This window comes from Erithacus rubecula (genome assembly GCF_903797595.1).
Source record: "Erithacus rubecula genome assembly, chromosome: 3".
NCBI lineage: Eukaryota > Metazoa > Chordata > Aves > Passeriformes > Muscicapidae > Erithacus > Erithacus rubecula.
In genome coordinates, this window is record NC_136689.1 from 29,067,460 (window position 1) to 29,094,011 (window position 26,552).

The 26,552-nt window shown below is 38.7% G+C and overlaps 1 protein-coding gene across 2 annotated transcripts in view; it reads right to left on the reverse strand.

Annotated features, from left to right (window-relative positions):
* Positions 1-827: 827 nt before the first annotated feature.
* ABCB5 (ATP binding cassette subfamily B member 5) overlaps positions 828-26,552 on the reverse strand; it is a 34,522-nt gene continuing 8,797 nt past the window's right edge. For both annotated transcript variants that reach the window (XM_079302260.1, XM_079302261.1), the window contains 19 exons: positions 26,146-26,259; positions 25,178-25,288; positions 22,743-22,868; positions 21,297-21,500; positions 19,928-20,098; positions 17,919-18,080; positions 17,219-17,449; positions 15,143-15,289; positions 14,520-14,624; positions 13,589-13,666; positions 13,004-13,087; positions 10,906-11,109; positions 10,099-10,199; positions 8,678-8,818; positions 7,988-8,144; positions 5,763-5,960; positions 4,671-4,877; positions 3,557-3,703; positions 828-3,094 (listed from right to left, as the gene is read on the reverse strand). In XM_079302260.1, the coding sequence (XP_079158386.1) occupies positions 2,897-3,094; positions 3,557-3,703; positions 4,671-4,877; positions 5,763-5,960; positions 7,988-8,144; positions 8,678-8,818; positions 10,099-10,199; positions 10,906-11,109; positions 13,004-13,087; positions 13,589-13,666; positions 14,520-14,624; positions 15,143-15,289; positions 17,219-17,449; positions 17,919-18,080; positions 19,928-20,098; positions 21,297-21,500; positions 22,743-22,868; positions 25,178-25,288; positions 26,146-26,259 (2,886 nt within the window). In that variant the 3' untranslated portion in view covers positions 828-2,896. The remainder of the gene's footprint in view (positions 3,095-3,556; positions 3,704-4,670; positions 4,878-5,762; positions 5,961-7,987; positions 8,145-8,677; positions 8,819-10,098; positions 10,200-10,905; positions 11,110-13,003; positions 13,088-13,588; positions 13,667-14,519; positions 14,625-15,142; positions 15,290-17,218; positions 17,450-17,918; positions 18,081-19,927; positions 20,099-21,296; positions 21,501-22,742; positions 22,869-25,177; positions 25,289-26,145; positions 26,260-26,552) is intronic.

Here is a 26,552-nt window from a genome sequence, read left to right on the forward strand (position 1 = left end):
TGGCTCTCTGTCCTGGCCAGAACCAGGACATGGTTACATTTTTTTTCCTGAAATGTTGTTCTATGCTGTTTTATATCTCAGGTGTCAGAGTTAACAGTTTCCCCTAACCATGCACAAGTGCTGGTTTTCTCCAAATATGCTCACAATACATTGAGTCACTGCTGGTGTCACTGGGGACCTCACCCCTAAAATGACTGCCACAAGGATAGGGGTGGTGGGAACACATTGGCCTGTGCTTATCAAGGAACACCGAAAGCCTCATTCATGACTGAAAGAGGAACTTAGCTTGGAATTTACTTAATGCCAGCACTGATGTAAGTCTCCTATTATTAAGATATGAATTCCCAGAAAAGAGAGTGAGGACTTCAGAGAAGGCATATAGAAGGAAAAATTGAGAGTTTACTTGGTGGAGCCAACAAATCCTCTTTTAGGGTTGATTCTTTTGATTTCTATATCACATAGGGCTTGGTGCTGAAATAGGTGAGATACATTTCTGTCTTAATTTAGGTCTGCTTTTAATCAGAGCATAGCTAGTTTACAAGCTCTATGGGCACATCCAGCCAGGAAGGTGACTTGGATGGTCTGAAATGAACTAACAGAGCATAGAGTTTACTATTAGTGCCTACAAGCTGAACACATTTCTCTTTCTATCTCATGGAGTCAGTAAAGTCATCCAGCTCCATCTGTGTGCTAGTAGGCAGGCACAGCATGTTGAAAAGTAATGGAGACTGAACTGAATGGATAATGAATGCTGAAGTTACTTCCCCTTTTTATTTTCAAAACTGAGAATCAAAATATAGTGCTAATTTTATTTAATATTGTAATTTAATATTGTAATTTTAACTCCAGTGCAGAAACAAGTCAGGGAAAAGGGAATTAATTTGAGCCCACATTAGATAATTTGGAATGTAACAAGGGCAGCAGTTCCACAGTATGTGTCTATCACAAGAAAATTAAGAGATCACACAAGAGGGGTGCCTGAATGAATAAAAATTCCTCTTGAAACAGTCTCTGAGAAAAACTGCGAGGGAGAACAACTGTATTTATTTTGGCAAACCTGAGATCAGATTTCATTCTGTGTGTTTTATTCCCCTTGTAGGTCCTGATGCTGGAAAATAATTGAAATGAGCAAAGGAGATGGTAATTAGTGCAAGTTTGTCTGTTACAATCTGGAAATTATAAAGTACTGCAGGTTGCTCCAGGCTATAAATCTTAGCCCAAAGCCACGTGTAAAGCCTTGGAAAATTAAAATGCTGCAATTGGGTTTAACCAGCCAAAAAATTCCAGCTGCTGAGTCACTCTGAGTACAGAGTACATAGTCTTCAACAGTTAAAGGATGCATTGCAGCACCCTGAGGAATATATCAGAGAAATAACAAATTATTAAAACATATGTATAAACAAGCTTTGCCAACACTTAAAAAAAAATCTTAAAAAAAAAAAAATCTTTATTTGTTATTTATAGAATAACAGAATTATTTAGAATGGCAAAGACCCTTTAAAGGATCTAGTCTAAATGTTAACCTAACACTGTCAGGTCCACTACTAAACCATGACCCTAAGAACCATGCCTATTAAAAAGAAAGGAACTTACATTGAAAGCAACTTTTCCTTTTTCCTGTATTTTAAAGAAAAGCCATTTACATGTCTGACAGGAGTCCATGCCAATCAATGTCATCCCAGCTCCCCACAAAACTTTTGAAATTATCTTGACAGATACAAAGAATGACTGAACTCTGTTAGGTCAGCATTTGAAAAATACTAAACAATAAAATGGTATATTTTATGCGGTTTATCTTGATATGGAAAGGTTGTAACTATTGTAATTATTTTCTGAAACAGAGTATTGAATATGCAATTTGAAGATGCCTTGGGTTTTAACTTTTCTATTTTTCAGAATCTCTGCTGCTTAGTGTGTAACTCTGAAACTTCATATTAGGTGTTAGTAGGTGTAAGTTCTCTTCACAGGGTAGTTAGACAAAACAATTCCTTTCTAGTTAGAGAATCAAGGACAATTGGTGCCCAGAAAGCATAAACAACAGTGAGGGAAAGGGGCAAGCCAGGAAGCTGAGACTTCATAGCCTGGGGCTGTGGCTGGATAATTGACCCCAAGATGCAGATGAACCAAAACTTACAAAAGTGTGAAAACTCATGACCGGGATCCATCTTGGATTTGATTTGGGTGTAGCCCTGGGCAGGTTCTTGCACTGCCCAAAGTGCATCCTTTCAATAAATACCTATTTTATTCCTTTTGCTCTGTCTAGTCTCCGCTCCAGGCCAGCCTCTCCAGGCAACACAAGAAATGTGTGAAGCACAGTAATATGAGAAATGTGGCATAAAGTAGGGAAAAAAAACAAGCCCATGTTTCACCATCCTTCTCTTTAATACATTTTTTTTTTAATCTCAGTTTTCAATAAGGATAATCATCTTTAACTGAAGAAGACTTTTTGACTTCATCTGGCTGGTAATGAAACTCAAAGAGCAACCCCAAGCACCAGGTTGTTTATCAGTGATGCTGAGCTGCTGCCATACTGTTATCACCTTGGTCTACAGCAGCTGCTGTGGGCCAGGGTTTGGGGGGACAGGGATAACAGGGTACCCTGAGCTGTGGGTGAGACTACACCAGGTCTGACACCCTCCAGAGCACGTGGCACACAAACACCTCAACTCTTTCAGTCTCCAGGACTCACCTTCTGTGCCCCAGCACCAGGCATGCACTGCTCATCCCCATGGGTGTGTGGGCCAAGGGCTACACTGGATACAGCAACAAGGCAGCAACACAATTCCTGCTCATTCAGCACGGACACAGCCAGCAGTAACCCTCTGTACAGCTTTTCACATCTTCCCGTAAAATAAACAGAACAAAATAAAAAAACCCGCCAACTCAGCAAACAGCACTAATTAGAGACTTGTGCATTTACAAGGGCATAGTAGTGTCCTTCCTTTGCCAGCAGCTGGCTGTGGGTGCCCTGCTCCACCACCCTGCCGTTGTGGATCACCACGATGATGTCGGCCGTCTGCACGGTGGACAGGCGGTGAGCGATGACGACGCAGGTCCGACCCTGCCGGGCGTTGTCCAGAGCCTTCTGCACAATCTGTACATAAACACCACAAGGCTGTCAGCACCTCAAAAGGCTTCCCTTGTCCCAAGAGCCACGTTTGATCTCTCACTCTCTTATCACCTGAATGCATATGCCACAGATGTACACAGGATTTCTCACTGAGGTCAGTGAGCCTGAGCAAACAAGTGTGAGACATGGAGAAGGGGGTTTTTGGGCATCCAGCTCAGGTCAGAACACAAATTCACTATTTACCATCAAATACATCTGATAGGAAGACAGCTGAGGAGTATCAGATCAATGTGGAGTTTTACACTTAAAGTTTTAGGTTTTACTATTTTTTATTTAGTAAATATAAAGAGATGGGAAAGGTGCTGTGATACACCAGATTTGTTTCACAATTGAGCATTTGTAGCATATTTGCTTTAATTTTATTCTACAGAAAGCAGCTAGCCACGTACATAGGCATAAGTATTCCACATAATAATCATTATTCACCTTTTCACTTTCTGTGTCAAGAGCAGAGGTGGCTTCATCCAGAAGCAGAACAGCAGGATTACGGACCAGAGCACGGGCAATCGCTATTCTTTGTTTTTGACCTCCAGAAAGTTGTGTTCCTTTCTCACCCACCCTGGTATTATATTTCTGGATGTTAAAAAATAAAAAGATCACCAGTGAATACTCTTAGAGAAGGGAGATTAGGGAAGTAAAATTTATTCATATCTATAAAAGTTAAGCATTTTCATTTTGAAAGGAAGAATAGTGCAAGTGGTTTAAAGAAAGCTAAGGCTTTATAAACACCTCTAGTACAAGCAGTTATAAATACAGCCACATATATTCATACCCAGACTGAAAATTTGCTCCCTCAAAGGCTGGAATAGGTCTTGAATACTACCAGCAGTGAGGAATCCAGAGAGCATAAGATCATAAGATTAACTAACAATTTAATGTTTACTGACATATACACGAAGAATTTGATGCTACTTGTGAAATAAGAATCTCAAACATTATTAGTAGTAATGAAAATGAAATATTTTTCAGCATTATTACCTCAGTTACAGGTACCCAGAACTGCAGTGAAAACAAGCTACTAAAACACTTTTCCTTGTTAAACCAAATTCTTGTCAAGCATGAAGGTCAAATGCCATGGCATTCACTTTTGATTTTGTATTTGTTAAGAAACACTCCCTATGCATATCCATTCAATTATAAAGATACTGCTCTGTTTTACTAATTTTTTTTAGAAAATTAAAATGTCATTATCAGAGTATCTTGAAGAGTTTCTCTTGTCAATGGAAAAATATATAAAAAAATTATTATGAGCACTTTTACATAAAACATCCCCTCATTTACTTCTCCCCCCTGCCCCTCACCCCTCTAATATTCTGGGTTGTCTACCACTGTGATAGTGGAAACATTGGCTTTTTTTAACAAAACAAAAATAATTTTGAACTTGAAACACACTGACATTTTAAAACATAATGGCTTTTATATTAGGGGAAACAAAAGTGTTTGCTTTTAATTTGATCTATGCAAGTGAGCACTACATTGATATCATTATAACATTCCAAATATATGCTATCACTGTGAAGAAAATATCACTGTCTCTTACCTCTGGCAGTTTTTCAATGAAGGCATGAATATTTGCTGCTTTAGCTGCTTCTTCAATTTCCTCCTGACTAACCACCCTACTGTTGTCTCCATACTGGATATTTTCAGCAATGCTGCAGTCAAACAAAATGGGCTCCTGTGACACCAGACCCAGCCTGGACCTCAGCCATTGTAAATGCAGAGATTTGGTGTCAAATCCATCTGCTAGCTAGAAAAAACAAAAGAAACATGATGCCAAGTTGGCTACTGAGCTCACCCACACATACCTGCTATAAATAGGAAAGTGAATTCTAAGAGAAAGCCCATTATGTGTAATTTTACCAGATGTAATCAAGTAAATGTTTTGCACACTTAATGGAAAAGAAACAGCAAAATAGATGAAACATTTTCCTGCATTAATTTTTAATTTTGTGTTGTTTTGCTTCCATTTGCTAGCAGGCAGAGACAACATGCAGGTTACAGGTTGTTCTTGTGGTCCTTCCAGCCCTACTGACTACAAGAAGCACCTGGAAGCTCATGGGAAATCTGCCCCTTAAGAAGGTGAACACAATAATAAATATTTTCAGCTGTAGGCCTTTTGATCCTACAACCTCCAAAGGAGATTTCTTTTGACTTTTTATACCCATTAACAGGGGGTGCATCAAAAAGATCACTGGGACCTCCTGCTGGTGACAAAACAACATCTCTGTGAGATTACATTTGTGTTATCTGAAGCATGTGTCTGTGTCCCTAATGTGTCAATTCACATCAGCAAGAAAACTTACACACTGACAAGCATTCCCCCTCTGACCAAGGTGTGAGGAGCCCTGGGGAGGAAGTGCAGTCAGACATGGTCACTCCTTTCCCAGGCAAGATCTGAGGAAGGACACTGTGCCAGTATGGGTACATTGCTCATACAGGTGGGCAAATGCACAGGGCAGGCAACAAGAGGGGTTTGGGATCCACAGATCCCCTGGAAGCACAGCCTCAGTAACTCACACCTCTAAAAAAAGGCATCTCAACAGAGGGACTGCCAGAAAGCCTCTGAAGCCTTGGCAGATAAAGAGTTCTGTAGATTTAATTGCTATTAATAGCTACACAAGTCTATTCTTACCACTTGTCCTTCCACAGGGTCATAAAATCTCTCCAAGAGCTGAATAGATGTGCTTTTGCCACAGCCACTGCTTCCTACCAATGCCAAAGTCTGTCCTTTTTTAACCTTCACACTGAGTCCTTGCAAAACCTGAGCTTCAGGCCTTGTTGGATATACAAAATGGACGTTTCTGAATTCAATGTTGCCTTCAAAATGGCTCTGAAAAGCAGTAGAGAGTTCACATGATCACATTAACATTTATTAGCCTTAACTGTAACAACAGGTGTTAAGATTTGGTTATTAAAGTGAGAGATCCAAGAAAGTTTGGGAAGATGTTTTCAAAAATGCTTTTGAAATTCTTTCAAATGACATATTGGACTGAGCATAGTATCTCTACTTATAGGATGTTCTGCAAGTCACTGCATCTTTGTAGTGACTTTGGAGAAGTTTCCTGCATCTCTTCATTTTTCAGTTCATCTTTGAAATGAATATCACAGAAGCACAGACTAAGCTGAGGTGGAAGGGACTGTCCAGGATCAGAGTCCAACTCCTGGTTCTGCACAGCACCATTGCCAAGAGTCACACCATGTGCTTGAGAGCATTGTCCAAACACTTCTTGAGCTCTGTCAGGTTGGTGCTGTGACCAGTTCTCTGGGGGGCTGTTCCAGAGCCCAAGCATCCTCTTCAGAAAAATAGGCAATATCCAGATTTTTTGTTTCTTATATATTTAACTGAGACAATTCTACTTGTGATATAAATTGTGTCCTTTGTTTTCCTCATCTTACTGTGCAGGTAGCACAATTTGAACAAGTGTAACACAAGGCCAAAATCAGAGATTAAGATAGCAGAGCTAAATTCTTCAGGGCACAAAGGACAAGCTGTGTTTTAAAAGCAGTGATAGTTGTTAATTAGACTTCCTAGCCAGGCAAATATTTAAGCACAAATGGAAGAAATGGGGCACATGCCAAGGCTATTGCCTGTCTTGTTCTTTGGGGTATGAGTCAGCCCCCCTGTCATACCAACAGCACTACTACAATGTTCTAACAGCAGATAATAACCTAATCTGATAGACTCAAAGCTTTGCTTTGCTAAGTCGCAGGCATCACTGGCAGTTAAGTCCAATCTATACTAAAAATGTTAAGTCTTATTTTAAGTTTTATTTTACTGGGGTTTTATTTTACTGGAGACCTTCTGCCAAGTCATTCCATGTCTGTGCCAGAGAACCCTGGTTCAAGAAAACATGCAAGCATGCTCAGAACTTTAAAGGCTGAAAATCCTGTATATAAATTTGAATTTATAGAAAACTGAATTATGGCTTCCTGAGTAGGAACTACCATCTAAACCTACATGGGAAGTTAATTTTAAATTTAGATGAACCTGGATGTGCCATTGTAATCCTTCCAGAACATGTAAATTGGAAGCATTACATGCAGAAATTTGACAAGAGGTGAGGTCTTCCTCCTTAATGACAATTTTGGTTTAGAAGCAAAGCTCTTTGGATGTTTTCTGGCTTTTTACTTTTTATTGTCTTTGCTTGTTGTGTCTTTCCTCCCCCAACTTTAGAGCAAACTAAATTATTCATTAAGCCTGTTTTGACCTTCACAAGAGCACATTTTTAATTGTAAAAGTTTCCACAGATGAAAAAGGATAGCTTCTGCAAAGTGTCTGTCTGTAAAGGAACTAATCTCTTTTATTTACAAAATAATTAGAAAAATGCATTAGTATTTAATTTCTCCTATAAACCTATACAAAGACAAAAAACTTCTACTGGAACTGGCATTATCAGTGTTTTCCTGAAGTCATTTACATTGTGACTCAGTAGAATGAAGCACTTTTTAAAATAATTTTGAGAAAAACTACTTTAAGGGCTATACAATTCTGTCTGAAATCCAAAAATAATATGGTCCCTAAAGAAGTCAGTACCACTATTAATATGCAGTCTGTCTTTTGACAGAACTACAGAAGAGTTTGGGTTGGAAGGGGCTTTAAAGAACACCTAGTTCCACCCCCCCTGCCATGGGCAGGAACACCTTTCACTAGACCAGGTTTCTCAGAGATCCATCCAACCTGGCCTTGAAAACTGACAAGGATGGGATATCCACAACTTCTCTGGGAAACTTGTTCCACCCTCACAATAAATAACTTTTCTAGTTAATAATAAAAAAAAAAAAAACCACTCAAAATCCAAAGAAACAGATCTCAAACATCCCCCCCAAACCCCCATGCAAAATACCACCAACCCTTACCAATTTTTCACCTTGTTCACTGTAACTGTCAATTAGAGGTTTTCTGTCCAAAAGCTGAAAGATTTTTTGGGCTGAAATCTGAGCTTTGCCATAGTCTGGTGCCATGGAAGAAGACTGACCAACATTCATAGCTGCAAACACGACAGCAGAAAAGACTCTAAAGAATAAAGAACAAAGTATGGTTCATTCCAGGTAGAACAATGCATTATTTTCCTACTTTCCATACTTTCTACTTCCTTTTCTTTTCCTCTTCCTGTAAAACATACCTTCAGAATAAAGTGTTTTAGCATCTTTAGGTTATGATATTTCTGGAGCTCCTCACACTCCATGTCATCCAGTATTAGGAAGGTCAGCTTGTTCTCATAGCTGCTTTACAGCTGAACAGTGGTCTCATGTCACTTCTCTTTTTAACACCCTCTGCCTGGAAGGGATGTCAAAGGGCAAAGGCTTCTCCAGAGTAGGTGTGCTGAGCTTGTTGCTCACTCTTGCCCAATTATGTACCTTTCTCTGCCCAACTATGTACCTTTCTCCAAAACAGCCCTTATGCCCAAAGAACACTCCCAACAAACTGAATTCCTGGATTCCCATGCCCCATTACCTTTGCAATTTGATAAAATAATTTGCATGCATTGAAACCATTACACTGTGTACTGATTTTGATCATTTTTATGCTTTATAAAGTATACTCACATAAATACATTTTCAAAGTTGGTCAGACAATTAGCAATGAGCCATGCTCCAAATCTGAAGGCTGCTGCATTAATAAAGTACTCTGAACACTGAGCTATTCCATAGGTAAAGCCATAGAAAGGGGCTTTTTTCAGAGATTTTCTGATAAAAAAAAAAGAGACTTTCCATTAATTATTTGTAAAAGAAAAACAGACACTCGCTGAGGGATAGCCAGACTTCTAGAATAAAATTTTCAAGCAATCCAGCTCACCCCCAAGACCACAACAAATCAGCCCACAACACACACACTCACAAACAACCCTTGCCAGACCCCAAGAGTCCCTGGCTTCATGAAACAGAATCACCCTTAGGACAGAAAGCAATGAAATCCTTGATCCTCAGTTATGTTAAACTGAATCCCTTTCCTTTGCTTTTATAGCAGGGCAGGTCACTAGAGCAGTTAGCTAAAATGAAATAAGTTACTAAATACTCCGTATGACCCATTGTATTAAGAAAATAAGCAGGCTCCAGCCTGGCCTCAGAGCTGCCTGCAGGCTTCCACCAGCTCATCCCATCTGAGCAGAGCAGGGATGCATTGCTGGGTATCCCCACAGGAAATCAGACTATGCCACTATTTCCCAATCTATCCCTCTGGAAAGGATTCATTTTGTATAGCTAATTGAACACACACACCAAATAAGAGTCTGGTGAACTCTGTCCTCATTGTTTAGGATACTCTCTGAGGAAGAGGAAATCTCCTTTCCAATCTGAGCTGTAAATCAGACCTGTGACAGTCCAAGCAAGCATCCTGCCCAAATCTGGGTTCTTAGCAGTTCACCAGGCATTGAATTTTAATGCTATTTTGGCTGAGGACAGTTTTTGCAATAGATCATTTTCAATTCCCTCTTTTACATTAGAAGCAATTTAGATTATAGGCTATTTTATTTAAATAAAATGGAGCTAGAAAAATCTGGCAACCATGGTGATTCAAATGCATTTCAGTGGAGAGAAGCCAGTGGGATGTAGTGGATCAAACAAAGGAAATGTATGAAGTTATTTTCAAGGTTCAAAGTCATGTGGGGAATAAAACTCACTTATGTTATAAAGGGTGTGGGGGAACTGTCAGTTCCTAAGTTAAGTAGTATCAGTGAAATACACTGATAAGGAGTGAATATCTATCTTATGTTGTAGGCAAACACAATATTCTGTAAAACATATGCAGAGAATGCACTTTATAAAGTGTTTGCATAATAAAAGACAAATCCTTCAAAAGTTTTTTCACTCTGCACTTTTTTATTAAAATATAGAGACTATACACATTGCAAAGCTATATGAACAGCTATTGATATTCTTCCCAGTCTTTTGGGTATTGGTTAGGTTCCAAGAAAGGTATTCGCAGTAAATCTGAAAGACTAAAGTGTACTGTAAAGGAAAAAACCCACCTATATGTATGATTCAAACTAGCAACATATCTTTCATAAAATGCTTCTTCCTTGGTCAGTGAAGCTACAGTTCTTATGTTTTCAACTGTTTCTGTTGAAATCTAAACAAAGATATTAAACAAATAAGAGGTACAACTTTTATTACTCTTACAACTGCAATCTGCAAGATATCTTCTGAATACTTGATTTATGCTTTAGCATTGATTATTTTAGATCAGAACACGACTGCTTAAGAGTAGAGATCAAGGTAAGGAAAGTCCTGAGAAATGAAATTACTCATCAGCAGTGTCTTTCCTACCCATGGGTTGTGGCCCTTATTAATTAAACCAAATTTAATAAAATGGGGACAAGCACTAGCAATCTGACACAGCTTGCTCTTTTGCATGGACTGCTTCTGTCTCCTGGAAGAGCACTATCATGTGAATAAAAACAGTACCCTGAAACTCTTGAGCACACTAATTCTGCCTTTATGACAGAATAAAACAGTATTGATTTTGCAACACCTGTGGCTGCAACAGAGCAGGGCAGAGCCACGTTGCTCACCCTTGACACAAGGTGCACCCATGCTGGGGCTGCTTCTGCTGCCACTGCCCAGAAATCCATTATGGAGGTTTCAAATTCATTTGTATATTCTAATTTGCAGATGGTTTGTGTTATCTATGTTTTTCTTTTATTGGAGATATATAAACATTCCCCTTAACACCCTCCATTTATCTTGGACAATTGAGTCAGCTATAATATAACTACAATGCTGTCCTTAAAAATGATCTTACACAAGATCTCTGTGGTTAGTATTGAAGAACTTACTCTTCCAGCCTCTTCCAAAGCTTTTTGGTCTTCTGCAGCATGACCAGCCATAGAGCTGACATTCACAGCATTTGCAGCAGCAACAAAAGGAATGCAGGCCAGGACAAGCAAAGTTAGCTGCCAGCTGTATACAAATGCAACAACGATGGCAGTCACAAGGGTAACAACAGTCATAGTCATCAGTGCAAGTCGGCTTCCAGTTGCCTAACAAAACCCCAGAAACCCCCCAAATACAGTCATTAGATTTTCCTTGTTGTTGCTTAGATTCCCACTTCAAATTCAAATAGTCAAGGCCAAAGGTTTGGAAAAGGAAACCAAGTGCAATCACGTGTGTAGACATTATGCACCTACTTTGGTAACCATTCCTGGAGATTGCTCACACCTGCCAGCATTCAGGCCTTCAAAAGGTGTTAATGTAGTCTAGAGAGATGGATGTGACAGTTGTTTAATTAAATGTGTCTGGGACTTCACACACTATCCAAGGTAGAGAAAATTGTGACCACTGTGACAGTAGGGTGAGTTGGCAGGTATATGACCAGCATTAGAAAGAGGGGCTTGGTTCCAACAACAGCCATCCACTGAGACCCTCCACACTAACAGTGATGAAAAATACTCATCCTCAGCTTCTTACATTGCTGCACTTGAGGTTATGTTCTTAGAGAAAAAAAATCTGAATTTGGCCACCCTGCAGAAATGTTTTATCTCAGTGGGATAATAAATAGGAAAGATTAACTCTGACTGAAGAATTCTCAACTCCTCCTAGCCCGTATAACCTTTTCATCAAAAACCTTTTAAAATGAGAGTTGATTAGTATCCAGCATATGGGTGGGCTCTGATCTGCTGAAAGAACTTCTGCAAATAGCCCTGTGGAAATAGTTCATCTTCAAGAGTTGTGATGGTTAAAAACCCTTGGGTGGGAAGCAAATATTCTTCTTTCTTTTGCCAAAGGCTTTCCTGCCCTGAAAAGACTTTTCTTGTTCAATAAATTTAAAATATTAATTAAACCAAGGCCAAGGTGAATTGTTGCCATATGTTCTAGGGATTGCACATAAAGATGGATTTGGAAACTTCAATCAGTGCAGCATGAGGCATGGTACTGACTTTCTGATGTCTGTCACTCCAGAGAACACAATGGCTCAGGAGACTCATTCATGCCTTTTAGTTGTTTTTGTCATTAGGGAACTGTGCACCCCTCCTTTCCACTACCCTGACAGAGTGATAGACTTCATTGCCACTGAAGTAAACAAAACTTAAAACATGAAAATTACTAAACTTTTAAAAAGACTTTTATCCCTGTAAGCCAACAATGAAGGAGGGCTGGAAAGAAAATGCTATGGAGACTGAATAATGTAGGGATTAAAGTAGTAGTGATATAGAAATTTGAAGGGGAAAAGAAAGACACTAGTAAACTTTGCCCCCCAAGTCCTGGAGTGATTTTTTTTTTCCCTGCAAAGAGACAGGAAGAAACAGAAATGTTAGGCAGACTATCAGGTTCTGCTGATGAAGTGAGCAGTTGAAGGAACTGTGCAGGATTTGCCATATTCTCTTGCCAGTGGACACCTCTCCCACACCAGCTTCTTGAGCAGTTCCCTTCCTTGGCCATTGCCCTCCATGGTGCTTTTTAGTCATGCTGATCTATTTCTTACTGTTTGAGAAGCACACTTTGTGGAAATGGCAAGAAGAATTCTCTTCACTGAGGCCAGTAAGGGTTTTTATCCTCTGCAAATGCAACCTCTTTGTGGCATTCAGGTGACACCCCTAACAGGGTGTAAAACCTGGGTTCAGTGGCTGTGGTCCAAACAAGTATGCAGATTTCACTTTGCAGGCTGAAATGTATTATTATATATTTAGCTTAAAGATGTGCAGGGAGGTACATGAAAGGTACATGAACATCTGCTGGGTTGTTGATAGTTGTAAATTATCAGCTGGGAAACCATTTCCAGTGTCTGTAGCATGCTATGTAAGTGCATCTGCCAGTCTGTGGGGTAGATTTCCTACTTTGTTTTCTGAAACAATCTTGGAGTTCCTTGCCAATTGCACTTCATATTTGTAAGGAAAAAGATATTTTGAAAATATACACATAAAAGAATCAACATACGCCTTTAACTTGGGAAGCATCTGTAGCAAGACGAGTTAGCAGAACACCAACAGCATTTTTCTGGTCATCATACCATCCAATCTCCTGCAAGAAAAGACATTGATTTTTATTTCAAAAAATTGCATGAAAGTACAAAACAGGATGGCTAACTGAATAGTCTCTCTGTGTAGTCAGCATTTCCAAGTACACAAAAAGAAAAAGCTTAAAATCATTATTATTTTGTGGACATTTAATTGCTCATAATCAAAGTGCTCCTGGCTGCAATGCTTTCCTGATTATGCCTATTATGAAACTTTTGTTATAACCCCTATTTACTTAGACACTCCTGAGTCCTGAAGAGGTTAAAACTATTATCTTACAAATCATCTATCACATCATCATAAAATATCCTGAACTGGAAAGGACCCACAATGATTTATCCACACAGGAAGGAAAGGAAGTGTTTTATTTGCAAATGCTATGGTAAGGTTTCTTCTTCCAACCACCAATTCACTGTCTTCTGGTCCCTTTCAGATGTCTCTATGAACATATAGGTTCTTGTCCACACCCACTGCTCTCTTTATGTCCCAACTGCTCAATTCATACCTGCTGAAGTAATGCCCTGAAGGACAAAGAGCGCAGTCGCATTGTTAGGGCTTCCCCAGACTTCCCAAACATGATTCCCTGCAGGAGGAAAGTCACATTTTCTCATCTGATGCTGTGGCTCTGTTTATAAATCTGCGCAACAAAAGCAATCACACCAGGAAGCACAACAAAAGCCATCACATCTACAACCCCCCTGAGAATATATATATGTCCTGGGAAGAGCATCATTCACATTCCTGAAGCTGAAACTTGATTTTCGTACAGAGAGGAAGCAACATAGCAAAAAAGGCATCTATAAATTACATACTTGTATCACAACCACCCAAGCAAAGGGAGATTAAACTTTTCTGGTCAACCTTGCGCACACACAGAGCAGCACTGCAAGATAAATCAACCTGTCTGGTGGCTGGTCTCCCTACTCTGTCTGCAACCAGAGATATTTACTCACAGCAGCCATACTGATGGATTTTTATTATATGGACATCAGTGAGCACTAAGTGTTTTCTGCAAGTTTTAAAGCAGTCATAAGAGGACAGAAAATGATGGAATTTACAGAATGGCATGACAAACACAATCTGCAATGGAAAGAGTGAGTCTGCTTTATACTTACTTTGGCAGGAGCCTTCAGACTAGTCAGTGAGAAATATCAATATTAACTTTGACTTCTAAGGCCAGACCCTCTACTTTGATTTCAATCATGCTGAATTGACACTGCCTTAAGTGGATTATTTGCACCAAGAGCAAATATAGACATATGTCTTTAGATAAACATTAACATTAAACCTACGTATCTCAGGAAGACCCTGGCACTTGGGCATATTTCCATAAGCTGTGATTGTTGTTTTACTTATCAGATTTTGTTGATATGAATTATACCTGCAACCTTCTGGAGAGTTCAGAACTTTTAAGTTTTCAATGTAGTGACACTTACTTGGATTATGTATGCTGCTAAAATAATCACTCCAAGTATAAGAAATATTAAAGAAAGCACCACAGTGTTTTTACTCCTTTTTTCTGGATCTGTTTCTTGAAAAGCCTAAGAGAAGGAAATAACCCATAAAAATGAGTACTTAGACAGGCATCCATTACATTAGCCAGACTTCACTTCAAGAAGCTTGTCTGCTTTAATTTCTTTTAGCAAGTATCCTAGGTCCTAAAATCAGTCTTCAGTGAATTTTCTGTTGAGGACCCAGTAGACAGTCCAGCTTTCTGTTTAACCTTCATTGTACTAATTTTTTCTCCCAGATTCATCAATGTTCCTCCTTTCCTCTGCTAGTCAGATGCAGTTTCACTATTCTCTGCTTCTAGAAAGTCCCCTCAACACTTTTCAATGGATGCATTTATACAAGTTAATCCTACTCGGAGACTTACATGGAAAGAACTGAGTGGTTGAGCATGAGGAAAGCTCAGGACTGCAACTTTCAGTTGCACAGAAACCCCCAAACACAGAAACCAAACCACTCCCCCCACCAAAACCCCCCCCAAACAAAACAAAAACAACCTCCCATCAAGAACAAAACAAAAAGCCAAAAGAAAACCTCCCCAAAAACTTACCCCAATGATTTTCCCAAATATAACAGCAAATGTAGGATTGACTGCACCTATGACAGCAGCAGAAATCATTCCCAGCAGTACATAGAACCACTCAGGTTTGTTCAGAGCCAGGATTTTTGAGTAAGGCACTGGAGGGAGATTTTCTTCCTACAGGAAAAAGAAACAGTTGTAGTTTTCCTTGGAAAGTTGCAGAACATAAAATTCCCCAGACAGTGAGTGTTCATTAGACCTTGAGCAGTGAACTGTCTTGGTAAAGTGCTGGAAACCCTCTGTGTGCACTCCAAACATGCTGGATTTGCTGCTTTGCTGTTGCACATCCTGGAGCATCAACTGCACTCTAAAAATTTGGAGGCAGAAAACTTCACAGAAGGCTAAGTCACGAGGGGAGAAGGGCCAGGACAGTTCACAGAAAGTCAGATAGGACTGGTCACCCTGAATGGCAACTAACATCTCAATCATTATAAAGAACTGAAAGTCTCACAGTTCAGAGGACAGAACAGATCCCTCCAGTCAGGTAAATGCCAGTGGACTGGCAATAGAACAATTGGGTAGAGAGATCATTTTTATCTTTGCCAAACTATATCCATTGAATCATTACCCAAACCAGGAATGAGGTATTTGTTAGTCAGTTAACCTGTTTGCACTTTGAAGGCACAAAAAAAAAGTTCTGTCTTGCTCTAACACATTTTTTAACCGCCTGTGCCTTCAAAGGGATATTTCTGGAAAAGCAAATAATAAAAACACCAGAAATTAGACAAAATGTTAATCAGGATTTTAAGCAAGTTGCTCTTGCCTCCTGGTTATTTCATCCTGTATTTTAGATGCTGAATGAGGGTGGCTAAGCCTCAGCTATAAAAGTGGGCTGACTTTTTCTGAAATAATTACAACTGCTGGATGTTCAACTTCTTCATTTGTTCTGAATGCAATGAATATTGTGTTCTTGAGCATGAACACCCTCTACTTCCTCTAAGGTCTTAAGCAGTATTAATATACAGCCCAAAAGTATCTTTAGAAGTTACATGACTTTCAATATGAAAATGGGAATGGATCCAGCTTGTTCTTGCTATTTGAAATATTTATTAGCTGGAAGATGTGTTTTAGAGAGGAGGAAAAATCTATAGATAAAATTATATTAAGGATTTAGTAATTATTTTAAATATTATTTATTACAGATGAGATCCTAACTTCCACAGATTCAGAAGAATTAATGGTTTTAGTTTGTAATTTATATTTTAGTTCTTCACTTCAAAGGTCGTGAAATCAAAAACCCCAAAACTACACAAAAACTCAAGCAACCTTAATATACCTAACCACCCTTCCAATATGCTTCATGAAAAAAGTACTACAAAATAGAAAAAAACCCCAAGTTTCTGTTGAGCTGCTCATCCCAAGTCTGATTCAGAATGCATTAGAAAGCTGCTCTTTTTGATGCTATGAGCAAGTTTGATTCAACTTTGAGGAAACAATTTTTCTGAACCCCAAACTTCCTATGTGACTTTTATTGATATATGGCATATGTCAACTGCTCTTTTATCTGTAAAAACCCTGCAGAACTGAAGCATATACTAAAACAGAGAGAGTTATGGCTCTTTTAATGGAATACTCTTCAAAATGTCAGGATTTTGAGTCTTTATTTTCTGCTTGACATAAATGTAGTATGATACTCCAAAGTGCCTTCAGTTTTGGTATGCTCACTCCAGGGACTATATTATCCAGCAGTCTTTGCAACAGCAAATGCCAAGAAGCAAACAATCTTGCAAATGAAATTTCATAACTAGTTTTAATTAGATAAAATAAAAATACCTGTACCACTGAAATAGTACTCCAAAACTGTGCAAAGCAATGTGACAAATCAATAGCAATTTCTTTTCAGTTCTACATTAACCCAGTGGTGTTAAAATTAAGATCTTTAAGACAAATTGTCCTCAGATACTCAGACTGGTGAGTATCAACTGCAACAGCACCAGAGTAAAGGTTGCATGAAAGCCAGCTATCTAAAAGTAATCCAAGTTATGTGCCTTTTTTTAATGCTTAAATTTTATAATTAAAATTCTAAGCTGAATTTCTAATACAAACCTCCACTTCCTTATTTTTCTTTTTTTTTCCAAAGGGATTTTTAGATGACCTCCTCTTGCTCTTATATCTGCTGGACCTTTTTTGAATGCTGCCTCTCCCTGATATCACAGATGTTTCAAAATGATCTTCAAGAATCAGCTCTTCCATAGGACTTTTTTCCTCATATTCCTCAGCTTCTGTGCCTTCACTATCTTCTGATGTGCCATCATCTTGAACATCACTGCTACAACCCTAGTGAGAATTCAGGATACACAGTTACAGAGCATTTTGAGTAGAAAAAAAAAAAAAAGCATGTTTTTTTTTCTCACGAATGCTGCTTTGTCAATAGTGTAACTGCAGTTGTCTATAAGCCACACTATTTAGTCTGCAATTGCAGAGCAATAGACTATTTAATTCTGATTTTCCCTCTCTTTCCCTTTAAAGGAGTCTATGGAATCTCCCTGGAATCTAACACCTCTGTGGTTATGCCATGATTATGCAGTCTGTGCCTTAACTCACTTATGCTTTTGACATATTGGATTGTGTGAATATGAAATGCTTATGGGTAAAAGCCCCAAGAATTCCAAGCCTGTGTCTGTGCCCAGAATAAGAGAGCAGTGCCAGCTGGACAACATGCAGGAGCTAGAGAGAGAAAATGGCTCCACCCACTATTTGACAACTTTGTGAAATGGAGAAAGTAAGTAAATAAATCTGCCCTTACCTGCTGCATTACAAGGGAATAGTAGACTCCTTTCTGCAGCATCAGCTCGCTGTGTGTCCCCTGCTCAACCACAACACCTTTCTCAAATCCAGCAATAGTGTCAGCAGTCCTGATGGTTGACAGTCTGTGAGCAATCACAATGGTGGTACGTCCAGCCCGAGCCTTCCAGAAACACAAACACCCAGTTACAGTTAAACTGTGCCAGAAAACAGCACAGAAATAAAGTTATTTCAGCCACCTGTAATATATAGTAAATCAAAACTTTAAAAATACTTCTCTTTCTTTTAAGAGCAAAGATTATTATTCTTTCCTGGTTTTGTGTCCTTGTTTAGCAGTCCAAGGACAGTTTTGTTTGAATAATTTAGATCAAGAGAGCCACATTACTCTTTTTAGACAGGCAACAATTATTAAAGACCATAATTAAAATTCATTTATTATTTGACTTTTTATAACACCTGAACTGTTTGAGCTAAAGTTGCTCACAAAGTGTTTCCATGTGCATGCAAGCATGATGGGGAAATGCTGTGAGAATATTTAGATCTTTCTGAAGACAAAGCTAGGACAGCAAATATGGGCACAGGAACAGGGGCATGAAGAAGATGAGGCTGTCTGCTGTAGAGGGCTGCTTCCATGGAGGTTTAAATTCTTCCCTCTACACCTGCCACTCTCATGGACCTGATGCAAGTCTCTCCCAGGAAGTTGCCACAGAGTGGTTTTTATGCCTCTGGTCTAACACACAAAGCCTTCACCACTGCAGCTGGGAGCTGTGATCAGAACTAGCAAAATGCTTTATAAAATACAAAATAATCTGAAAAACAGCTGGCTACAAGGAGCTGCACATGAATGCCCAGAAACTGTGAGCGTTCATGAGGTTAACTCTGCTCCTCAGCTGTAAAAATAATGAACAATAGTAGCACCACATTTTCCACTCAGGGATGTTGAAAAGAAATTTGGAAATCTCATTAGGGGACTCCACTGATGGACATCAAAAAGCTGTGAAAAGATGATTAAGTTATGACTCAGGGCTCATTTTGGTGTGTTCTGAGAACATGAAAAAGGATGAGAAAGAGTTCACTTAACTGAGTGACCTCCCTCTGTTATGCACTAATGCACTAAATGAAGCAATAAGCATCTGGAAAAGGTAAATACTTGATTACAAAATTTAAAAAACAAAAATAAACACGCTGAAGAAGGATTATATGAATATTGTTTTTGCATCTTCATGTTACCTCAATACTTGTATCATTGGAATGACATGAGTATAACAAACAGCTGCACTTTACTCAAATGTAAATTGACTAGCAAGGGAAGATGACAAATTCTGTATTTCCCTTGAGCCATACTGGTAATTCATATCTCTCTGCATAACTACTGAAATGAAAGGCAGGATTTTTCACTTCATTTAAAAGAATACATTAAAATAAATATTAGACAAAAGAAAAAAAATATTCAAGCCAAACCATGAAGTTATTTTTCAATCAAAGCCTACGGGTTGTACTGTATTTTGATGGAAACTGCTGATGAAGATGGGCTGTAAGGAAGGTACTGTGTACATAGAGCTTTCTGAAAATTATGGAGCAACTATTCAATAAAGAACAAATACTAGGGATATCAGTAACATGTTTTTTCTATTAATCCACCAGAAAAAGTCCATTCTGTTCTCATATCTTGCTTTGATAGGATGCCATCACTATTTGACCAGCAAATGGACAGTTATAATTTGAGAAAGGGAGTGCAGGAGACCTAAGTTACAGTTCCACATGACTAAGTGTTTTTGTAATTAGCAATAATGAAAAACCAAAACCCCCAAATAAAAAAAACACGATTTTCAATAAAATTTTTGATAGTTCAAACTCCCTGCTAAAAAAACTGAAATTGAGCATCCATCCAAATTTTATTTTCCAATGTTCTTGATTCTGATGGAAGCCTGCACTGAAAATCGTGTATTCATTTTTCTAAAGTTCTTGTTGCACTTTTTCATAGCAGCTGCTAGTTTCAGTCAATCCTACCTTATCAAGAGCTGCTTGCACTATGGATTCACTCTGAGTGTCTAATGCAGATGTAGCTTCATCCAGAAGAAGAATCTTGGGATTTCTTGCCAGGGCACGGGCAATAGCTATTCGTTGCTTCTGTCCTCCACTCAGCTGAGCCCCTCTTTCACCCACCATGGTGTTAAATTTCTGATAAAGGAGAGAGCAGAACAGAAGATGTGAGACATCTCAAATAATCACTCCTCAGTGCAACCCCAAGTTCTAGAAAGAAGATATAGCTTCTTCCAGCTGACTTGAGCACAGGCAGAGTGAACTTGGAAGGACATCCATCCAATGGCCCTTAGCCAAACTATCCCAACCCCACATGTTGTGCCGGCCTAACTTTGAACTTATGGTATTTTAAAGATCTTTATTGCTCACTCAGTGCTCCAAACCCTGGGGTTTCTCAAGACAAGCCTGTAAAAGAGATGTCTATATTTTCTGAGGATTGCCTACCTTTCCAAAAGGGTTGGAATTACAGGGCCACAGCAAGAGTGTGCCTCTTCTGATTCTGAGACACTCTCCCTTGGAGCCATAGTTTGGTTCCTACTGACAGGATCACTTACTGCAAAGTGACAAGCCTCAAAGTCACTATAGTTTTTTTATTATATAGCTATTGAAGAGTAAATATGATCAAATCACTCTTCCTGAGAAGAAGGAACCTTGGAACAGATTGACATGCTTGAAATGGCACATACTTGAGAGATAGAGTCAAGCTTTCTAGTAAAAGGATTTGAAATCAAATCCCACGTGGGCACTTTTCCCACATTTTTTTAACTTCAGGAGCAAAGGGAAGGACATATTATCCATTTATGAGGATGAGTTTAGATGCCTGACCTTGCTTCTCAGCCCCATCTTGAAATGAGTAAGGCACCTACTGCTAAGAGAGGGCTCAAAGCTGTGAATCTCAGGCAAAAGTGAGAGCTTAAGCTTGTAGCTGCTAAAAGGGTCTTGGTTCAGGGCATACTTATTTACCTCCACCCACTCTCCCCATTTAATGTGAATATACAGACAGCTACTGACAAAGGGCTTTGGATTTCTGGTTGTTCTTTTTAAAAGCTAGTTCTTCTCTGCCTTATGAAATGGGTAGGAATGGCAATACAGCTGTGAAGCTTCCTTTCTCCTGAGTTAAGGCATTGACATTTTTTCCCAGACTCCAGCACAAGTCCTTTGAGAGCAACCAAAGGCACAATATCTAGCTGAAAAACTCTCTAAACTGAAAGCTGCTGGAGGCAATATTTTGAGAAGTTATACTATAACTTGGATTCCCATGCTCTGCCTCTCAGAAACAGCCCACCAGCCTAGATGGACCTTTCCCTCTTACACTCAAAGTAACTCATGAACTTACATCAGGCAGTCTAGATATAAAGTCAAAAGCATTGGCCTCCTTGGCTGCTCGCTCAATTTCAGCATCAGAGATGTCTTCTCTGCCATAGCGAATGTTCTCAGCTATTGTGGTTGCAAACAAAACAGGCTCTTGGCTCACAATGCCAATATTTTCTCGTAGCCACTTTGTATTAAGAGTCCGAATATCCCGACCATCTAAGGTAATCTGAGAGGAAAAGAGTGTGTCAAAGAAGTCAAGGAAATAGTTCATCATAAAGGAATTAATTACTCTTACTCGAATGAAGTATCAGCCAGAAGGTGAAGAAAAAAAGAAGTTGTCTCTAATAAAAACTATGCTGGGGGAGAAGCTACAACTGCAGTTTTTCCATCCATTGCACATGCTGGAAAATGATGAGAAGTGGCATAAACAGAGAATACATTGGGGCTTTTTTTTTTTTTTGTTTTCCTGTCTGTTTTCCCACATAGCAATCCTGTCTGAGTTGGTTTAAGAATTTTACAGTTTCCTTGCATGCTTTTTACATGATTCTCAAGCCCCTATGCCAGTTTGATATCCTCACAGTTGTGGTTACACAATTATCTCTCTGGCTGGGCTTTACACTAGATCAAAGAGAATTCAAGCTAGCTAAAAGGAAAGGGAAAGTTATTTTTAACCTAGGTAATTTGCAGTGTGGTCATAAGAACATTGGCATTGACACAGCAAAATGAGGCATAGGGGCAGGAATGAATAACCACAGGAAAATGAAGTTTAAGAAAGCACTGTGTTGAAAACAGCTTTGACACCTTATATACTGATAGTGCAATTTTTCATATTTGAAATGTTTACCTCCCTGCAACTAGCAGCAGCATCCTTCAAACACTAAGAATGAAAAGCAAATTTTCTAAAAAACACATTTAATTTTTCTCTCTTTTTTTTTTCCTTTGGAAATTTCTTGTGGGAAGTATTTACCCTTTACCAACTGGATTTAGTGTTCAGTGGTAAAACACATACAATGCACAATGACTGAAACTTCTGCTGTGGGTTAGCAGATAGTGAAAAACAAGCCAAGAAAAACAACATTTAAAATAGGAAAACTCTCTCTAGGTTTTAGCTTACATTCAATAAAAAGGAAGCAAAGTACAGTAAGACTGTTGGATTATGCTTTGCTTAAAATCTTTAGGGAATTTTAAAAATGAACAGTTGATAACAATTACTTTAAGTTCAGATCTTGCAAGTCTATTCCAAGATTTGTGGCATTTGCTATTTGTGACACAGCACTGTAAGAAGTAGCAGGTTAATGAAGTCAAGCCAACAAGAGAAGACAATTCATTTGAAATTTAAATTGGGGAAATATGAACTATGGAGATACATAGTCAAATTCAGTCAAAACAAAAAAGGTTCAGTCAACATGTGAAACTCATGCATGTCCTCATAACTCTGAGATTTTACAATTCTTTTGCAGACACTCACTTCTCCCTGGTCAGGATCATAGAATCTCTGCAGCAACTGAACAGTAGTGCTTTTTCCACAGCCACTGGCACCAACTAAAGCAATGGTCTTCCCAGTCTGAACCTTCAAGTTCAGACCTTTGAGGATCTGGGAATAACAATAAAAAAAATAATTATACCTTAGTTTAACAAGTTTGATTAGAGAATCTGTCAAGGTAACTGTACTAGTTGCAGGCTCTCAAGGCAGTAGTGAGGGTCACAGTCTGAAGTTATGGCAACATTAATGAGCTGATTGTACCTGGTAATATCCTGGAGCACTGATAGCAAGAATCTTCACCCGTGCTTGTGAGATGTATTAGCCTTTGAAACAGGATGGCTGCATGCAACTTGCCTTTTGGGAATGGCCCCTAGATCCTTCTGGCTACCAAAGCAAGCCTGGGAATTTTTTGATTGATTGATAGCTAGAACAGGCCAAATTCATGCCAAGAAGCATTTTAAGAGTTCCCTTGCATAGACCATTGCATTCCATTGCCTGGGAAAATTCCCCAGCACACTCAAATAAACTAATATTGACATAGCCACACTACTCTGAACTTCATAGCTCATTTTTTCCAATTTGTGTGTTCTGGTAGTGGGCTTGGAGTTTTAAATTCTCCTGCTGTCCTCCATTTTCCAGAGCATAATAATTATGAATCTCACAGAAAATTATTTTCAGGTGCTAAGAGGTATCACTAAAAACCAAGCCTGCTTTCTCCTATATTTGTAATACAAATGTGTGTTTTGATGGAGTAATTGCTGGGAAGCCCTAAAAAATTCCCATTCTTTATTGTTAACAGCCTCAGCAACCTGGGGAGTAGTTACAGATCAATGATATAATTTTTGCTATTTTCACATTTAGAGAACATTTTACCTCAAAAGAGGTTCACGTCTTTACAAGTAATGCTGTGTAGTTGCCAAAATATTTGGCTGCTATGGGAACTCTTCTTGTTTATACCAGGCTGATTTATAAGTTTGCCTACACATGTTTTTGCAATGAGAGATTAAAATAGTTGCAATATTCCTCTTCTCTCCCTGTATTACATTCACTCAGTTTTATATCTCCAGGAAGCTGATATCCTGGTGCCTGCATTATCAAGAATGAACTTTATTCTAGATACCACAATATCTCCAGATGCAAATAATCACTACCATACACTAGGCTAGTTCTAACACTCTTTCATCAGGCAACGTATTGGCAAGATTAAAACAACAATAACTGTACTCCTTAGATCTCTATTTGGTTTAACCTGAACAGGAAAAAATAAACTGTGTTGCATTAATTACTTGAGAGATTGTGGGTAACTTCCATGCAGCTTTGCTGATTCCTTTTGGCTCTACTAAATAACATTGATGCTCTTAGTAGGGGGAGCTGCTGACTCAGATTTGGGAAGGATGAGAACTTTTTTTTTTTATTTCCCTCCCTTTTGGTGTGCTCACAACACAGATCAGGAGCCTGAAGAGGATTTTTAGGAAGAAAGATGAAGACTCTGCTCTGTCCCTTTAGATTTCTGAGCCAAGAGGGATAGAAGATGAGTTGTACAAAGTACAGTTAAGGAGAAAGCCCAGCTCTGAATCTGCCCTCCAGCCATCCCAGTCTCCTGGAAACAGATTTGATGCACAACGGGAGAGACTCAGATGACTGAGTTGGGAAAAGTCACCTGAAGAAACAGGCATAGAGATATCATATACACCTTCCCATTCTCACCACTTTATCAGCACATCAAGCTGTCAATTGTTGACATTTGAAATCTCTATTTCCATCTTCATCAAGGATGAAACAACAGCAGCAAATTCCTTTTCCTTTCACCTTTATCAAGGTGTTCAAAGGTTACAGAAAATATGACAGAGAGGTCAAACCAGCTGTGTCACCACAAAAGTAATCACCATGACATGATGTACATAGGCCACTAATGGAAACTGAACTAGCAAAGAACAGGGACAATGGTTTCTTGAACAGCAATTTTAACATATGCCCAAAACAATGTTTGACTTCCAAATGTACATTTAGGATATGTTTCAATACTCTAGATAGTGTATTGTTGTAAAATCTGTCAATTTTTCACATGGAATATTGTAACCCCAAAGAGCCAAGAAACTGAAAAAAAGTAACTTTCTGGTTTAACTGCTTAAAGTCTGGAAGTCTTAATGAAAGATTTTGAAAAATCTCATTTGATTTTTCAAAGCTCTCGTTCATAGAAATTCAAACTAGGAGCGACACGTGTTAGATTTGACCTGCAGAAGAGAATGAGATACATGGTGACAGTAGATCTAGAACTTTGTCTTTGTGCTTAACTGGAGGGAAAATTATTCCCCACCCCCCAAAACAGGGATGCATTTCACATTCAAGAACAAAATTAGACAAACTATATGGGCATAGACTGAAGAACTTTGGTACAGTAATCTAAACAGAACACTTACTTTAGCATCAGGTCTAGAAGGGTAACTGAAATGGATGTTTCTGAATTCAATTTCTCCTATGAGTTTGTCTGGCTTGTAACCTTCCTTAGAACTGCTATCTATGAGTCGTTTCTGGAAAGAGGTTTGTAAAATAAATTAGTGGTTATTTCACTTTTGAAACTCTTATTTCTGCAATGTACATTGTTCTTTACTTTCTCAGATGCTAGTTTACACTGCAGTTCATTATTGCAGAATTGCTGCATTTTACTTGCAGAATGCTGAGTATGGGGGAACATCAAATTTTGATTTCTTGAAAAATATAGTACATTTTCAAAAACAAGAAATCTGTAGCAGAAGATCTGTAATTGCAGAACTTAGCTGTATTGTCTTACAGCTAAAACCTGGGCCTCAGTAATCTCTATAGGAGGGTATTTTGCCCACAGCAAAAAGAATGATATAGCCATTTCTCCACAAACTTTTTAGTCCTACTTTAAAATATTTTATATACAGAGATATGCAATAACTGCATAGTACAGCAAAACCAAGATAATGATATGGAAAACCATTTTTATAGCACCATCAGCATTACAGATTATTATTGTTATAACTTTCAATAGTGATATTAATCACTCTTCACCAATTCTCCCTCCCCAATAAACCCCATTTCAGCTGAATTTGTGCATACGTGCATTTTTTAAAATTACTATAGTGCCATACTACTTTCCCTCTGGAGCTGAAAGTCTAATTAGAGAAAATTCTCAACTATGTGTCTCAGACACTCATGCTAAGTTTTCCATCTTTCACCGTAACAAAGAGGCTGGGTTTTTTTAGATGAATAAAAATATGGATTTCTGTGGTAAACATCTGTAGATGACTGGGGGCTTTAGAACACTTTTGTTACATTTCTCAAGGGAAAAAACAATTAAAAGGAAATGGAGTGGAACCTAGATTGGATGAAAGGCTTCCATTCTATGTAGTTAGGTGCTTACTTTATTGATAATCTTGTACACTTCATAGGCAGCCCCACGTGCATTGGCCACAGACTCCAGGTTAGGAGCTGCCTGGCCCAGGGAGAAAGCTCCAATTAGCACAGAGAAGAACACCTGTGGGAGATGGAGAGGAACACTGCAATCAGTGAGAACAGGGCCACCAGTGCCCACATGGGCACTAGAAAGGCTTAAGCACCAGCTCTAGGTTATTCATCCCACCTTACAAATGGAGTCCAAGACAATCAAACTTGTTATATTAAAAGCTAGGAAAGATGAATACCTTTTAGTTGTTTTATACTAAGTCTCTAACAGCTTATTTAGCAAGCATGTGGCAGAAAACAGAGACATCACTTGCATAATTTTCCCTAAAGATTCAGAACTTTTTTTTCAAAGCTGCATTGCTGTAC